The 18,021-nt window shown below is 33.0% G+C and overlaps 2 protein-coding genes across 2 annotated transcripts; one reads left to right on the forward strand and one right to left on the reverse strand.

Moving 5' to 3' along the window:
* Window positions 1-543: 543 nt before the first annotated feature.
* Window positions 544-2,495, forward strand: LOC138316434 (uncharacterized). Its single transcript, XM_069258127.1, has 4 exons — window positions 544-1,008; window positions 1,201-1,383; window positions 1,556-1,702; window positions 2,487-2,495. Exons 1-4 carry the CDS (start codon window positions 877-879, stop codon window positions 2,493-2,495), a joined length of 471 nt encoding a protein of 156 aa, XP_069114228.1. The 5' UTR covers window positions 544-876.
* A 1,978-nt stretch (window positions 2,496-4,473) lies between these two features.
* Window positions 4,474-16,397, reverse strand: LOC138314431 (uncharacterized). Its single transcript, XM_069254756.1, has 10 exons — window positions 16,373-16,397; window positions 15,346-15,425; window positions 10,361-10,570; window positions 9,982-10,182; window positions 9,553-9,670; window positions 8,405-8,531; window positions 7,883-8,014; window positions 7,413-7,684; window positions 6,812-6,968; window positions 4,474-6,649 (listed from the first exon to the last, which is right to left on the reverse strand). Exons 3-10 carry the CDS (start codon window positions 10,558-10,560, stop codon window positions 5,916-5,918), a joined length of 1,941 nt encoding a protein of 646 aa, XP_069110857.1. The 5' UTR covers window positions 10,561-10,570; window positions 15,346-15,425; window positions 16,373-16,397; the 3' UTR covers window positions 4,474-5,915.
* Between the last annotated feature and the right edge of the window lie 1,624 nt (window positions 16,398-18,021).

Consider the following 18,021-nt stretch of genomic DNA (forward strand, 5'->3'; position numbering starts at 1 on the left):
CAGTAACACGTACCTTAAGTTTGGCAAAAATATAACTATCAAAATGTTCTATACTATGTTAGATGTTTGACACTAAATTAAAACAAAGATTGAGTATTTTTGGCCATAGCCCTTAACTCTCTCCCAATATTATGAAACCGAGCAAGATGGCTGCGCCCCTGCGGATCAGTAACGGTGAGTACTGTGATTATTGACGATTGAGTAAGTTCAGTGTTCATTTCGTGTCGGGATTTCGTTGACAGATAGGGTCAATCTGCGATGAAGCCATTGTCCATCAGTTTGACTCAATAGTTGTGTAATTATATGGGAATTTTAAATGGTCTAATGCATTGGTATAAATGTACCTGTATTGAACTTTGACCCTACGCTCACCTGTATTGAGCACGTACGATGGAAAGGAATGCTAACGACGCGTGCATTTGTAATAAGAATCCTATCAATGCAACCGTGTCTCAGATACCCCAGAACACTGATGACGTACAAATCTCAACATTTGATCATTTATCTTTACTGTTGATTTTTGCTGTATACGAATAATGACATATCCCGTGTGCGTACGTAAACGTGTTATTTCACTACTCATTTTACCTGTACACACGTATCGCCGATTGTCCGTCACGCTCTAGTGAGGCGCTACGTATACGTAATGGATATTAACCGACGAGGAGGTATTGAGGTATGCATCGGTACAAGGGCGATATAAAACCATATGGACCGAAACAAAAATCCTTAATCTTTATATTAGATATGACTTTTTTTAACAAATGTCAAAAAATCTCTAATATGTTTATTAATTACAAGAAAAACATGGGTCACAGAACGCCACCCTGAAGAATTCAGGGTTTGGGCAACGAAGCAAAAGCAAAGACATGGTATATGGATGCAACATTTCGCGCTGTCAACTGGTCCTTCAGCAAGCTCTTTAGCATTCACGCATTTGTCAGGAGTGGAGTCAGTATGAAGCAGATCCCATTGGTGTTTTGTATCATGTCCGGGAAGCGCCAGAAAGTTTAATTCCATTCAAATGAATACCATAAACTTTTTTTCATATGATGATATAGCTATGAAAGGAACATACATGTAAATGTATTGCTGCTTATAAATATTTGATATAAAAAATCATTTAAATATTGAATACCTTTCTAAATAAATGTATACCTTTTTAAAACATGAAGATGCTAACTTTTTATGTGTGTTTAGGTCCTCATGGCGATTGACAGACGTCTACCGGAATCTATCAACTTGGAGAGCTTTGTGGTTGACTTTGATGCTGCAGTTTGGCAGGCCATCCGGGAGCGCTTTGGCGACCAGTACAACATCCAGGGATGCGCTTTCCATTGGTCACAGGCCCTCTTTCGGAAAATTCAAGAGCTGAGCTTACAGGTAACCAAACAAATATTTATCTTTTTGTAATTTTGATTATGATTTATATATCACATAACGTATTAGTATTGAAATTCAAATATAAAGATGCTCCTTACCTGTTATAGTATGATCCATTCAGTCAAATTATAATGTAATATATGAGAAATAAACATATTCTTTTCTTTTTCAGAAAGCATACACCGAGCACAACAGTGTGTTTTCGTTTCTGCGACAGGTTATGGCTTTAAACTTCTTGCTCCCAGAGCAGATCAGGCCAGCCTTCGAGAAGCTTGACAACAAGAGGTGGCCGACCGGCCGAACTCATGATGTACCACGTGTAACAGCCATGCCTTTCCATCACTTACATAGATATAACAGAATTTCTAATTATATTTCAATATAATATTATTATCGTTCTTGCAAAGTTAATTAGGATGTTATTTCCCCGGAATAATTGTATTATGTAGTGTTCATTGGGTATTTTACTGAAGTAAATATTGAACTAGACTAAGCAACTTGCGATTATTGTTTCGTTTATCTAATATAATTTACTTACCGGTTCTGAGAAGAGAATTATTTTAACACAGAGAGTACCAAGTAACTATTGCATCCAATGATATAGCTTAATTTATCATATTTTACTTAATATTCCACATTGTACATTTCTATGCAACTCCATCGAGCATCTACTCCGCCATATTGTTTACTTAACATTCGGGTCTCTCGGTTTATATTATAACACTATTACAAAGTTCCGAGTTTAATTTCGTAATCAATTTCTGTAAGGGGCGGGAACATTTTACTATAAAAGTTACGACCCGCGGTATTTTCGAGCAGAGCGTTTTACTCCTCTCAAGGGACAGCTTGAATCTCTCAAATTAGCCCTCCATACCTTTTGCGGATCATACCCCCTACAATACAAAGATGGGGCGAGATGAACAGGTGAGTATTAGGGTTCTTGTATGAAGAACAATTATAATGATAAATGAAATTCACTTTGTGAACAAACCTTTTGATTCAGTCGCCATTTTATTCTCCAATCTCCAAGTTCCCTAGTATTTTCTTACAATATAAGTATTAGTTTTATCAAAAGTATAAAAACGTTACTCTCATATCCTCAGAGTCGGTAAATAAATCGAAATTATCTATCTTGGAAATTTCGCCAAAATTTGCCAATATTCGCCAACAGTGTCCATTTTATAGAGATAAGATATAGACATAGGTATTTTCTACCTTGTGAAAATTGTGTAAATCATAATCCTTAATAAAATCTATTATCAGAATATAATTTCTGACTGATCTTGGGTTATCTTTTGAGTAAAATTACACAATTTAAAACCAAGTATACCAAACGCCAGGACCAGACGGACCCAGGACACATCGAGCAAAGATCAACAAATATAGAAACTGGAACGAGGAATAGAAGACATGACAACTATCTTATCAGTTTAAAATGAATACGGAATCTAACTTCTAATTAATCTATTACATAGATCCTATTATACAGCTTTGAAAATCGTTTCTGAGAACTGCGCGATTACTTAATTGTAGCTGATGTTGCCCGTAAAGAGAGAAATACTTTAAAGCCATTTTTAAAATTGTCCATTTTTAGTGAAAGTTGGCATATGATTGTTTTGAGGAATTCTGACCACACTGGTGCTATTTTGGAAAACTTTCATGACCATTTAAAAATCAAAATAAAGTCCAGTATCCCACACTTCCTGTAATTAAGTGCCTACATGGCGGGCTTTCTAACAGTAGTCCCCAGATCGATATTGATAGAATCAGATTGGTCGTGTGTAGTTTACCTGTACAATGTAAATTGAAGTCCCTACATTAATTAATAAATACTCATTTAAGTATCAGAAGGAATCAAAAAATATTTGATTTTTTTTTTTATTTTTTTTTTTTTTTTTTTGATGAAGTGTAATACAGAATGACAGGAATATATAAATAATACAGATCCACACCTTTTGAAAGATTGATATACAGTAGAATCATGATGAGGTATATACGTATTAGCCAAATGAGAATTAGACATAATTCCAGGTTTATATTGCGTAGAATTTTATAGGTTTGAAAAAGCATTGTGACAAAACTACACGGAAATTTACACATACTATCTTTCGATATATAATAAATTTTATTTGAATATTAAAGATTTTCGAAATGCTGAGTTCAGTTTATCTTATCTTACAGTAATTTAATCAAGTTGTCGATAAACACACAGGTCCTATACTGTTTTGAATACTGAATTATAGACTCAATAATATATTACTTAAATTCTGACATACATACTCATATCAAAATCATATTTCTTAAACTAAAACACCGAACTCAAGTTTAAACATCGATGTAATAATTACGGTAATCAATCAAAAACTGGATACAAAAATACTGAAATACGGAATCATTGACAATATTGAAATACCGATATACGAACTCATATCTGGTATCATTAAATATTTTGCATTCACAAAGATTGCATTATCGAGTCTCTCCTTATAAGCAATACGTCTATTAACTGTTAATTACAAAGCCATAATTACTATCCCGTATTAAGTTGTACTGTATCTTTTTCATGGTTCATCGCTTCGTACAGGAAAATTTAAACATACCTAAAATGATATCACCCTTTTGTTTGTATTGCATTAACATTATATAATAGATATGCTCTGAGTTTCAACTATTTCCATTGGCTAATACATGGTCACGTGACTTTCAATATATAGCATATTGACTCGGTTCCAGTTTTAGAAACACCGAGTAAATATTCCCTTTTGAACTTCATTGTTCAAACGCTGCATTCTTCCGTGTGACGTTCTTTGACAAACACATTACTTAATTAATCTGCACAACGAAAATTTTTTTGAATTTTTTTTTTAAGTTACGACATATCTTATATAAAAAATAAGGACCTTTTTCCGGTCCATTTGGTGATATGTCATCCTTGTAGAATTTGAAATAATGACCTCTGGCTACGCCTTCGATCATTATTTAATCTACTCGGGTGATATAACACCATATGGATCTCAACAAAGGTCCATAATTGATAAATATGGTGAACGTAATAAAACTATTTTATCTAAAATAAAAAAAAACAAAAAAACATGAAAAAATTACGAAATCAGTTACAATACAAAAAAAGCATGTGCTAATGTAGAGTATGGATAGGGTATAAGCAACGAAACACTCGCATAAATGATAAAATCAAAAATATTAAAAATATATCTATAAAAAATAAGAAAAAAATAAAGACATAAGAAGACAAATGAAATAGTTTGTCTAACGCTTCTTCGTACAACTCAGCATCATACTATTGAAAGGAAAACATCACTTTGATCAACTCTTCAGACTTTTATATCTCACTTACGACTGTAGCTTCCAAGCATGATACACTGTTACATTATTAGTAGACATCAGTCAAGCATTTTTGTCTACATTTGATATATACTTATATACAAGTGTATGTCTTTAGTTCTCCACATATAGACATCAATGGTAAGAACCAGACTTTAATTTCAAAATTTAAAGTTTGATTGAGTATCACTGGTAAATTCGAGAGAGAAAAAACATGTCCTTCAATAAAACGTTATAGAGCATACATGTATGCATTCTAAATGCATTATGTCATGGAGCATAAACATAACTGTTCCAATTATGTTCACGTGAGTATGTCTATTGTATAGCAGTGGACAGTAACAAAATTGACAACATTTCTATCTATAACTATGAATTTTGAAATTTTGAGCTGATGTAAATGAGCAAAAAAAAAGGTTTTTGAGCTACATAATATTATTATGCCATGCAATATATGAAAAGACAAATATATCAGTGATGTTTCCTCATCAACATCGTATTGAAAAAATCAGTGATTTGGTTTAATACACAAACAAATATGAAATACACATCAATCAAAAAATAAACAATTAAATAAAAATGGACATCATTATTCCAGTAAATCTACACTACGGTATTACGGTAGTATTATGGATTTTGGTTTGTTTATTTTTATGTTTCATTAACAGCGAAGGTTATTATATTATGGAAGAAAATCGGAGAATCCGGGAAAAAAACACCGACCAGCGGTCAGTACCTTGCAAATGTTCCACATAGATTAGAACTCGCGGCCCAAAGGCGAATGACTTGTGGCAATATGTCGGGACATCTTTTAACACACGGCCACGGTCAGTATAGAGGTTCGGATCTTCCAACACAACTTATCTTACGGTGGTTTGATTTTGATTTTCTGTTTCCATGCATGTTTACCATTAAATTGATAATTGCTGAAAGCAAAACCCCTTCGCTTTAAGTGTGATAACTTATTCTGATATGCCCAATGCAATAAGGGAGGTAACTCAAACAGCATTGAATTAATGTAATCGTAAACGGAAGTGATTACGCAACGAAAGTACTACTTGTTTTAGATACATAAAATATTTGCTTTTGGCGGTATCGAGAGAATCTCATGCTTAATAAGGTGCCTGAAAGTCATAAAGATAAAGCATATGTTTTTACAATGGTAAACATTTAAAATCCACCTTTCGAAGTTAATGTTCTTTTCTACGTTTCCCAGGCGGTATCATATTCATATTTGGAAGATTTGTGAATTCCGTTGGAAGGACGTGGTAAGGCCTCTTTTTGGAACCATTCTTGATTCGATCGCCAAGCTTCTTGAGGACATCTCTTTTGGCTTGTCTATCAGGTTCTTCGATGACGTATTCATCTTGGCCCGCAGTTGTATTCACGACTGTCCCCTCATTCAGAATTGTAGTAGGCCGGTTTTCCAAGGCCTCTGTTCCTTTCTGTTGAATATTCAGGACCGACTGCTGGTTTTCATTTAAAACTTGCTTTCCATTATTTGTTCTTGTAGCTTCCTCATTGACTGTTTCGACGATACCAAGATGTTGAATGGTTCTTTGCACGCCGGTCATCTCTGGTGCAATGCCCGGGGAAAATCCTGACTTCGCAAGAGGTGGTTGCCAGTGAAGATCATTTTGTAATGTGGAATCTGCAGGAAATGGTGATGTTGCCGACGAAAGCGACATTGGATCTTGTTGATTTTGAAAAGCATAGGTGGTCCCTAGGTTTATTTGACTGCTGCAAAGATTCGGAGTAGTTGCCGAACTGGTGAAATTTTGTATACCGACAGAGGTGTCAGTAACAAACCCAGTTCCTGATGGCGTCAACATGTCCCTAGTATTGCCATAGCTGGATAATTCGACCCCTAGAATTCTGATGTCCTCATCTTCGTTCTTAGTGGTCGGAGGAGGAGGAGGCGACACTACAACGATAAATCATTAAAACGTTTCATGAAATAGAAAAAGCTTACTTACAAAATCATCAGGAGTGATAATTGATCAGTGATCAAAATTACTCCGACTGCATCTACCGGACTTAACAAATATAATGTTATCAAATATAAATTAAATTCAGAGCAACTCACTGTAAGCTACTATCTGTTTGTGTGCATCTTCCGCTGAAATTCGTGTTTTAGGGTAACCATCCAGCGTTCTCAACAATAACTGTTTTAATGCCCCACTGTATTCCAGAGGAAACGTCCTCTCCACATACTCGGAGACAGCTGAAGGGTTCTCAATCATCTGAAATAAAACGTGATATATTTAGCCTCCCCACACTTCTTGATTTGTCGTACCTGATCATAGATAACAGAGACTACCAGCTCTTGTAAATAGTATTCAAGCAAGTCAATGATAAGGAATACATAATAATAATAAACGTACCTGTATCATGAAGTTAACTTTGGCTTACCTAAGAGTTTCAAGATGAACATTTTACATCAATTACATCAATATATCATAATACATCATAATTATATTTGGCTCTAATTAGAGTTTCCAAATGAAATCTTAACGATATATATCACTCTTATTATGATTTATAAGATCGGTAGCGTTATAAGCATGTATATGTGAAAGAAATGATCACATTCCATACGATTTAACTCTAGCCGTCCCTCATTTTGAAAGATCATTCATCCTATATGAGGAGCCCGATATCAAAATGCCAGACAAGATTTGTTTTACCTTTGCTTGGATCTGTTTCATGTCATTGGTTCCTAATGCTTTAGGAACTATATCATCCTTGTACAGCAGGAAACCTATTGTAAGGCCGCCGGCAAATACATCTGCTTTACCGGACACAAATGGAGTCCCCATTGTTTGTGAAATCCAGAGCTCTGGAGACATATACGCAGCGGTCACCCTCGCTACACTTGATATCGTATCCTTAGATGTCTGCACTGATCCGAAGTCTATCAGTTTCAGAATAGTATCCTCCTTGATGCACATGTTGTCGGCTAAAAAAATGATTTTCCAAGTTACAACAAAATTTAATAAACTATATCAACTCTACTTCGAAGTCGTTCAAATACAAGGGGGAGCAGATTACCACATTCTTGTTCGGTGTTAAACAAAATATAATGATATGTTTCAGATATATTGTCTAACCAATATTAAATTAGCATTTAAAAAATGATCTGAAATAATGAACTTACGCTTGAGATCTCGATGAATCACGTGATGTAAATGAAGCATCCTCAAAACGTCTGCTAACTGTTCAAATACTCGCCATACTTCTACTTCCGGCAATCCACGCATGCTTTGACTCCACTGCCGGAGAGTTGGTCCTATATCATATAAGCAACTAAATGATATATCATGTTTTATCGGGGAAATATTGGGTTTTGTAATATTTCCATACATATTTGAGAGCTAAAATCAATTAGAAATATTACAATTGTTTAGCAATCAATATGTCTTTCGAGAATCACGTGACCAAAAAAGAAAAACAGACAGCGCAAAATCTATGTACGTTCCTATTACTTACTGTTGTTATTATGTTTAAAAATAGTATGCTAACAAGTTGAGTCCGAATCTCGACTTTTGAGAAATGATGCCAAGTTAAAACATCAAATGTTTTAGTAAAATTCAGAGGTAACGTGCACGCATGAGTAACAATGAGGAAGGAACAGTCATAAAGAGATCATTTAAATAAAATTGGTTTATTTCAAACTTACCACAGTATTCCATGCAAAGATCATCTTCATCAGCTGTACCATAAACAGTTGGTATATTCTTCAGACTGCTAAACGCTCTCAGAACATCGAACTCAATCCTCTTTCTCTCACTTTGTTTGTTGTAATACTGAAACCGGTTCGCAAAATAAATTAAATAACAGTCCTTACTAAAGCATCAACAATATTCATAGGTTTAACTATTATAATAATTAAAATACATTTTAATAATAAGCAAATCAACATATAAAACCGCATCCTTGGTTTCAGGTGCAAATTACACTGTCATCCATTTACCCCTGGGGACATAGGCAACATTTTCCACAGTCTTTGTATGAATAACCAAAAGTTTTCACGCCAATAAAAGATTCATATATGTAGGAAAGTGAGGCGATACCATAAAATACATATGATATCGGTACCCTATCAAAATAAAATATATACTGTTTTTGGTCAGCCGATCAGTTCAGTAATAAAACTCTTAGGGTGTAACAAGCGTTTGTATTACACATGGATTAAAACAGAATAAAATCCAACTAGTTTTCGTCATACGAGCAACACATAGACTGTCTATACTACAGGCTGTCACGTGAGACGTGAGAATCATTGTATGCACGAAATATGCTTGTTTTAATTGGAAACTACGTTTGGTCAAGATTTCCGCCTCAGCTAATGGTGGAACGAATCAAATGGGGAAGATTTGACTTATGGATTATTCATGATAGCACACCAAATGTGGCCTATTCAATTTCAGCCTGGTACCAAGGATGAAAAACATGCTAACTTGTTCAAAATACATTATATAGAATTTTTTTCGTCTTCCTTTGAACCTAACGAGTATTACTGAAAATTCAAATAACACGAAATACGTGACGCATTCCTGTTGGACACTCTAGTTATACCACATGACAAAAAAGTGTTAAACGCATTACTATCGATAGTAAAAACTACAAATGTCTGAAAGACATATATTGATTTCCGCCACATGTGAAATCTAAACGGGACTTGATAGAATTGGGCGGAAGGAACAGGATAATTTGGGATGTGGAACGGTAGCGGGGACAAAGAAAAGCCTTGGTCATCACTTTATGACGGGGCATAGACTAGCAAGGACAGACAACAAACAAGAGTAGACTCAAATGCCTCCTCACCTTTTTGCGTACAACATGATTGCCCTTGTACACATTCCTATCTATATAGCATTCGGCTTCCTTTCCCTTCCCGAGAAACCACGGTTTTTCCTCGGCCTCATCGGAAACTGTGGCAACCCTGATAACAAGAATTATCATTAACAAACTTGCATCACCGCATTTATTTTAAGTTGTGGGACTGGGTAGCAAATCGAAAGTTCTTCTTGATTTGACAAAAGTTCTTCTTGATTTGACGTACGTTAGTTACGGAACATGTAACTTAAACTGTGGGTGTAAAATATTTGAGGTATTAATTAAACAAAAAAAAACCTAGTCAATTAAAATTCCCTAACGTCGTTTAAATAGATATTATTAAAATGTCATAAGGAAACAAGATATACAAACCGTTTTTGCAGTTGTTTTTATTTTATTCCTTCATGAATTACTTACACTGTCGTCTGCTGTTTATGTGGTTTGTCGTATGTTTGTACAACCGACTCCTCCATTGTGGGTGCCACCTGTCGTAAGCTGACTCGATCCATAGAACCAAGCTGTAGGTCTTCGACGTAAGGGTGTATCCCAAGTTCTTTAGCCGAAAATTCATATTTACGAATGTCGTTAAAGCCACCGCCATCAAGAATATTGAGTCTCCTATAACGTGAAAACCATGTCTTTATATGAAGTTCCATAATAACCTTATTATAATAAGGTACCTTAAATACAGAAGAGTAAAATAAAGATAAAAGTACATTTTATTCAATCTATCTGAATACTACAGCACTTGATTGATATCATTACATTAGATACACAGAGCAACAGTTAGACTTACTCCTGTTCTAAATCGTCTTTCTTTTTCCCGACACTCTCTTCAAGGTCAAGAATCAGTTCGTAAATAGTGTCACTTGCAAAATCCTTTGCGTTTTCAGGGCCATCACCAAAGGTTTTACCGGGCATATATTCTGTGTCTGTATAGATATGCTGAGTATATTTTTTTTCTTCGGCAGAACAGCTTCCGGATGGTGCAACCATCTTTGTTAAACTAAAGAAGAAGAGAAATATAATGTTTAAAGATACTCCAATGCTGACAAATGGTATTTTTCTCTCTCAAAAACATGACCAGACGAATTAGTAATTTTCTTCAGTTACAAATTTTACTTTCTTTACACCATTACCGCCATTAAAAAGTTTGAGCTTCTAATTTCACTATAAAATTTGATAATTAAACAAATAAAAAATAATTAATTTAATTGCACACCGAAAAATTTCCATGGCACTTTGTCCTGTATTGAAGCTCTGACTGTGCATGCATCAAAAGCAAAAAAATATTTCATATAATTTAGCGCTAGTTAGACATATATATGCTAAAAATAAAAACAGCAACGCGGCATTCCTTTACACAACGTTGTCAGGCCTTTCAGAACATCTTCAGGCTATTGTTAATTTACTTTAGCTTAGATACAATTCTTATTATATACATGTATATATAATGCTCTGTAGGCGGTGGAGCACATCTTTAAGATTTTGTTGTGTTCATCACCAAATAGGTATTACTATGTTAATACTGCATTGTCCTTAAAATTCGCGGAGGCCATATTTCGCTGTTTCATAAACGATACCTACACGCGAGACTTAATTTCGCGGTACACCAATTCTTTCAAATGCAATTATTCACACCATTAAATTTATAATCTTATCAATGTTAGTAATACAGTATTTGTATGTGTAAGGATAATACAATGTAGTTAGGAAAAAGTTAGGACAATAAATAGAATTTTTTTTAGGAAAATAGTAAGGACAATAAATAGGATATTTTTTAGGAAAATAGTTAGGACAATAAATAGGAAATTGTTAGGATAATAGTTAGGACAATAAATAGGATATTTTTTAGGAAAATAGTTAGGACAATAAATAGGATAATAGTAAGGATAATAAGAAGGATAATAGTTAGGATAATAAATAGATAGTAGTTAGGATAATTACTTACATTATATATACTAATAATAATAAAAATACTGTTAGAGGTTTCTTCATTATTCCTACTGTTCCGAAATCAGAATGATTTTTTTAGTGTTCCGGCAAATTTAATGTATTCTATTTTTCTTACTTTTTGAGAAAATCAACTTTTTATGTCCCTGTTCCCCCGATGCAAAAATTCACTTGGAAGGTCTTTATCACTACGGTGTTGATTCCGGTTGAAAAACAAGCGTTCTGACGCCCTTCGAATTTGCGAATTCAAACTCAACAAAAGTACCGGAACAATATCAATAAACCAGATATTTTCAGCACTTATATCGAGATTAATCAGGCATAGAACTCGATACCAGGTAATAAGAGTTTCTTGTAACAGTTGCGATATGAAAATATTGCGATGTGAGTAAATAAATGATTAATTTCTTTATTCTGATTACCATTTCTAAATTTAACGATTTGATCCCGAACATTCCAATGACGTCACTTTTTAGTCCTCTATGAGCCCGGGTGATTCGACCTTGAAAGCTGACGTTTTGAAGGAATGAATAAGCATTCATTTGTGATTTGTGATCAATGTGTTATTATCCTTTTTTCACTTTTCTTCATGCTGAAACAACAGCTACATGCACATTACATTTACAAATTTTTTATTTTTCCTATAAGGAAATACTCTATCATACAACAATGTTATCTGCTTCTTATATAAAAAAAATCACTGTATATAAAAAAGCAGAAATCTGGATTAGTGTTAACGTGCAGATCTTCTGATCTTTCGATTCTCACCACCGGCGGCAATTTTTCATCGTTTTTTTTTTTTTTTTTTTTTTTTTAATATATCATGCAAACATGCCTATTCAAACTATTCACAATATCTGGCGAGGGCTACATGTACATGTAACTCTATTACTACAGAATAAATAATTATATATCTGAGTATTTACATCGGATATATACATAGTCAGTATTTTACAGTAGCTAGGCCAAGGACGTGTCCTTGAATAGGCCTGTTAGTTTTATTTTGGTGTTGACACGGAAAGACGAGATGACTCCTGTCTCATGGACATTAAAACAAATCATATTTCATCTAGGCAAATAATAATTTGAAAATTCCATATACCGCCTGCAAGGAGACGTCCTAGGCCTATCGCTACCCACAATACACTTGATCGTGGTCTTATACATATGTATTATGTAACTTTTCATCGATAATTTGATCCAGATATATCTGTCTTCGACAATTATATTTAGAATTATGAATATGTGGAAGGAACGTATGTACAAGATAAAAACAACCCAGCTGAACTGCTATTCCGGGACCGTGAAATGTAATATTGGTCACCTCAGCACAAGCACAGGGGCACGCAAATTATTCATTATGTAAAATAATTCCTATGTACGTCATGTCCACATGACTGAAAATTATATATTATGTAAATATCGGTTAGCTTGTAAATAGATAGTAGTTAGGATAATAAATAGATAGTAGTTAGGATAATAAATAGATAGTAGTTAGGATAATAAATAGATAGTAGTTAGGATAATAAATAGATAGTAGTTGGATAATAAATAGATATTATGATATATAGTTAGGATAATTATAGAATATATATAGATATTAGTTAGGATAATTGTTAAGATAATAGATAGATAGTAGATAAGATAATAGTTAGGATAATTAATACGATAATAAATAGGATAATAGTGAGGATAATAAAAAGGATTATATATATTAGGATAATAGTTAGGATAATAGTTAAGATAATAGTTATGATAATAGTTATGATAATAGTTATGATAATAGTTAAGATAATAGTTATGATAATAGTTATGATAATAGTTAAGAGATAATAGTTATGATAATAGTTAAGATAATAGTTATGATAATAGTTAAGATAATAGTTATGATAATAGTTATGATAATAGTTATGATAATAGTTATGATAATAGTTAAGATAATAGTTATGATAATAGTTATGATAATAGTTAAGATAATAGTTATGATAATAGTTAATGATAATAGTTAAGATAATAGTTATGATAATAGTTATGATAATAGTTATGATAATAGTTAAGATAATAGTTATGATAATAGTTATGATAATAGTTATGATAATAGTTAAGATAATAGTTAAGATAATAGTTATGATAATAGTTATGATAATAGTTATGATAATAGTTATGATAATAGTAAGGAAAATAGTTAAATAAATAGGATGATAATATTTTCCATATTCATCGAAAATTTTACAAACCTTTTTCATTAGGTTCAACTAGAACTGTAGGCCATACTGACTTATACATTCCGCCCCACCCCTATTACCCCTTATTTCAGACCATACCAACCGATTGTTCCGCTATAACGTTTCCATGGTAACTATTATATTGAAATATGACATGTGTCAAATTAAAGACACCCATATATTACATAAGGCATATTGTCATGTATTGTTTTCGGGACGCAGTTACTTATTTTAAATACTTATATTTTGAAGTAAAATAAGAAGCTCAAACTTTTTTGGTAATAATGTAAAGTAAATACCTTTTGTTACAGAAGAAAAATTCGCCTACTCCTTTTTTTATAAATAAAAATGACCATTCGTCGGCGGTATACCATTTTTGAATAGAATATGGGGAAATACGTACAATAGTGATTCACTATACAGTGCACAAATGTTTTGTAAAATGATCAATGATTCATTAGCTTTTTGGTCATTTTTGTTCAAACAATTGCTGTAATGAATAATTCTGATTACGCAGACAACAAAAGAAAACATTTTTGTGTGTGTGTGTTAAATAGATATAAACATCAAGTGTATCCAAATGATAAATACGATCTTTGCTCTGTCGGCGGTGGAGCACCTTTAAGGTACGTATGTATGGTAAGAAATTTGAAAAATTTGCAATTTCTCAACACTTTATTTAAGATCTAAAACTGAAATAAAAAGGCAGAATGGCTTAAAAATCGAACTATTTATCTAATTAGCCTATTAAACAAACTTGTGAACGCACTCTTAAACAAAACTCGACTGACCGCACATTTATTCTAAATACAACTGGCCACACTAGCGCCAGCTCAGCTGTTTGACACTGTTACCCCGAAATGACCATAAACAGACGGACCTATTCTTATTTTAAACTCTTAACAACCCCACCTTAGGGAGTAATGACGTCACACTATTTCTTATCTAGGTCAGTGTGTCAGACGAACGTCTGTTAGGTATTCCTAATACATTTATTATGTAAATAATACATTATTTGTCCGTATTTGTTCAATATTCCATATAAAGTTTTATGTTATACCTTAATTAACATAATAGTTGATATAAAAGTAATTTACAAAACAAAAGATATCAAACAATAGTAAAATACATATACTTTATTTATTGTTATGGAGCACCGTGTATAAAATATACGCCTAGCGAATCATGTCTAAAAATAGAAACCACTGTCTAGGCCCGGGGTCTCGTGATTTTGAGTCAGAGATATTCATACATTGTAAATTACCAGTATGCGAACCATGAAAGTTAAAATGATACTTCAGAATATATATGTGTGTTTGTTCATATTATTTGTAGAGAAAATAAAACGTTAAATCAAATATCAAGTACATATGTGCACTGTATCAATGTCAAACATGCGTATGTGTAAACACGTGTATTTATAAACATGCCTCGAATCAGAAACTACGCAGATACATATACAGCGTACATAAACAATGGGTAGATGAACTTATTAGGCAAATGTAATATAATGTCATCTTACAGACGATTGTGATATATGTAGTTTAATCCCACACTGGTGCGTTTAGCAAATAAATAAATAAATAAATAAAGGAATACTTGCGGCCTGTATCTGTCACTACTGCTGATATCGCCCGACCGTCGGCTGGGTTATACCAAGAAGGGGATTCCCCGGCAATTTTTCTGTGTTTGTAAATAAAGATCCGTATATCCATGTTTTCTCCGAAATATCCGTTTTCATTCACACTTTGCTGGTTTAAAGTTACTGTTATAATGCTTCTGAAGCAATTTTCAGTTTTCTTAATTAAATTAATAAATTGATCAAGATCTTAAAATGAATCGGACTATATATATTAGAATGGTGATATAAGCTTATTGTACATGTACATTTTTAAGCGTGACTGTATACAAGTTTATGAGTTAATGCAGATGTAAGCAAAGTTATTCAAATGGATATTACTTAACCCCTTTTGTTAATAAACTCATAAATTAACTCCTTTTTACCTGCAAGTAAATGTAAATATATTAAGCTAGTGGGACAACAGAGAACCTGTTAAAAGTTTTATAATGCTTCTTTCAACAGCATTTATAAAAATTCATCATGATTTTTAAATTGAGTCGCACAAGGAGTGGCTAGGCAAGGTCACTTTTTTTTTAATTACGCCCTACTGATAATTGATTAATTGAGACTAACCATTAGATGATACAAATGGATTTAATTGCTACAAAAAGTTTCGAGTTGACGCGTCCTCACTCATTTAAATTCACTTAATTACATCTAAAACAATCTATCTCGTATTTTGAATATATTATATCTTCAAAAAGTGTTCATTTAATATATTTCATGCCAAATGAGTTTCTTTATATAAAATATAAAAAATGGACATGAATTACAAAAATGTTTCATCAACATATTTCAAACACAGCAATATCAAAGACATTACCACAACACGGATACACTGTAATCTATTCTCAAAAACATTAAACGATTGTTATATTTTTCTGATTGTGTTCATGTACCACGAATCGGACCCGTTTGTGTTGCATCGTATATCTTACATCGGTTATGGTTGATGTATACTTACATAGAACATTAAAAAGTCAACAAATAATAATAAATAAATACTCACCACATAAGCTAGACACTTTAAATCTATGTCAGCTTCTCACTGTACGTAGCTAGGACATTCATCTGAGAGGAATTTGAAGGGAATTCCCATCACATTTATTATGTAGCTATAAATAGATTCTTTTATTTAACGGCCCATCGACAGTCAGTGTCATTTAGGGCGATACTTTAACATTGAATCCAGCAACGGACAAGTTTAAAAATACTGTGTAAGGTAAAAAGTAGCATAAGTGAATGATAAAATGTGTTTTTATAAAATGTGTTTTTAATTGAAACAAATAACAGCCAAAGAAAATACGGCAATGATACTAAGATTCATAACCCCATGATAGGATATAAGCCTATTTCTTTTTAAGTTTATAAAAATAGCACGAAGTTTTACGACCTGTAAGAGAGTAAGCATTTGTAACAAAAACGCTTTGAAATGTTGTGTGTGTGACTCCTTTTCCATCGATTTATGGTCACAGTGATTCGCGCATTATGGCAAACGTGGGTGCGCGTGCGTGCGCGAGTGAGTAGTTGACCAGTCACGAAAGTTATTATTACTTGCATGGGATGAAACAAGTAAGTTTTTGGTATGTACTAATGCATTCATTATACCAATTGTAATGTTACAGTTATATTGATTTTGTTAATTTTAAAGTTTATGCGCCACTGGGTACACAAGGACACGTCCCAAAGCCACATAATCCTAACAAAACAAGGATAAACTAATATCAATGGACTAAGTTATATATCAAAAACAAATTAATTGAAAATTCAAAAGCATGGAACAAGCCGGTCCTTATATAGTCAGAATTATCTATATAAAATGTCTATTTGCTTTTAATTAACATCCCATTTTGTATTTTTATCCTTTTTTCTGAACGTTTTATAACTGTGATTAGTATTTCATGCCTTGTCAATTTCCTGTTATAACGCTATGGTCGCATTCGTGTAATCCAAACTTGATGTAGATTTCATATCCTAGGGATTAACGATTTGTGTAATAAAAGAAAACCTCAGTGAAATAGAGCAATAGGATATTAATTCCGCATGTTTTATCGTAGATAATCAATTACCTGATATAATGGCCAGTTGTAGTAAGCTATATATATCGGTATTCATTACCATATCGTATATGATACAGTATACATCAGTCCAATGTAATCTAATCATAATGTACAGAAATGGGTCATGACTGGGTTTCTTTGCAAGGCAGATTTTATAAAGCTGTTTACAGATCGTTTTACCTTTTTTATTTAAAAATGAGAAGATATATAATAGAAACGGACAAACAGTATCCCTGTCGCGCAGTAGTATTGATAATTACTGAATAAATAATGTGTGCCATGTATATGTTCGATGATTATATTGTTCATGTTGTAATTCATTTTTCATTGCAACGAGCATTGGCTAAAAATATGTAAACTCATAACGTTAGAAAATAACTTCACCGTTTGTGACGTGGTTTCTGATTGGCTGAAACTAAGGCACAATGATTTCAAACAAAAAAGAGTCCCTGAAGAAATTCGAAATTTCCATGGGATAAGATTGAAAACATGCATGGAGATATATAAGATATGTTCTGTTTCCCCCACTATTTTATTTGGCTAATAACTGATCACTTGACGTTCAATATATAGCACATTGACTCCGTGTTTCTATTTT

This window comes from Argopecten irradians, chromosome 2 (genome assembly GCF_041381155.1).
Source record: "Argopecten irradians isolate NY chromosome 2, Ai_NY, whole genome shotgun sequence".
NCBI lineage: Eukaryota > Metazoa > Mollusca > Bivalvia > Pectinida > Pectinidae > Argopecten > Argopecten irradians.

Bases quoted from the DNA above. Each gene is read 5' to 3' on its own strand.
- LOC138316434 (XM_069258127.1), top strand. From the start codon at position 877: ATGGATGCAACATTTCGCGCTGTCAACTGGTCCTTCAGCAAGCTCTTT. The intron at 1,009-1,200 runs GTTTAATTCCAT...ATGTGTGTTTAG, and splicing joins TGTCCGGGAAGCGCCAGAAA to GTCCTCATGGCGATTGACAG. The intron at 1,384-1,555 runs GTAACCAAACAA...TTTCTTTTTCAG, and splicing joins TTCAAGAGCTGAGCTTACAG to AAAGCATACACCGAGCACAA.
- LOC138314431 (XM_069254756.1), bottom strand. From the start codon at position 10,560: ATGGTTGCACCATCCGGAAGCTGTTCTGCCGAAGAAAAAAAATATACT. The intron at 10,183-10,360 runs GTAAGTCTAACT...TTCACGTTATAG, and splicing joins AAAGACGATTTAGAACAGGA to GAGACTCAATATTCTTGATG. The intron at 8,532-9,552 runs GTGAGGAGGCAT...AACCGGTTTCAG, and splicing joins ATCATGTTGTACGCAAAAAG to TATTACAACAAACAAAGTGA.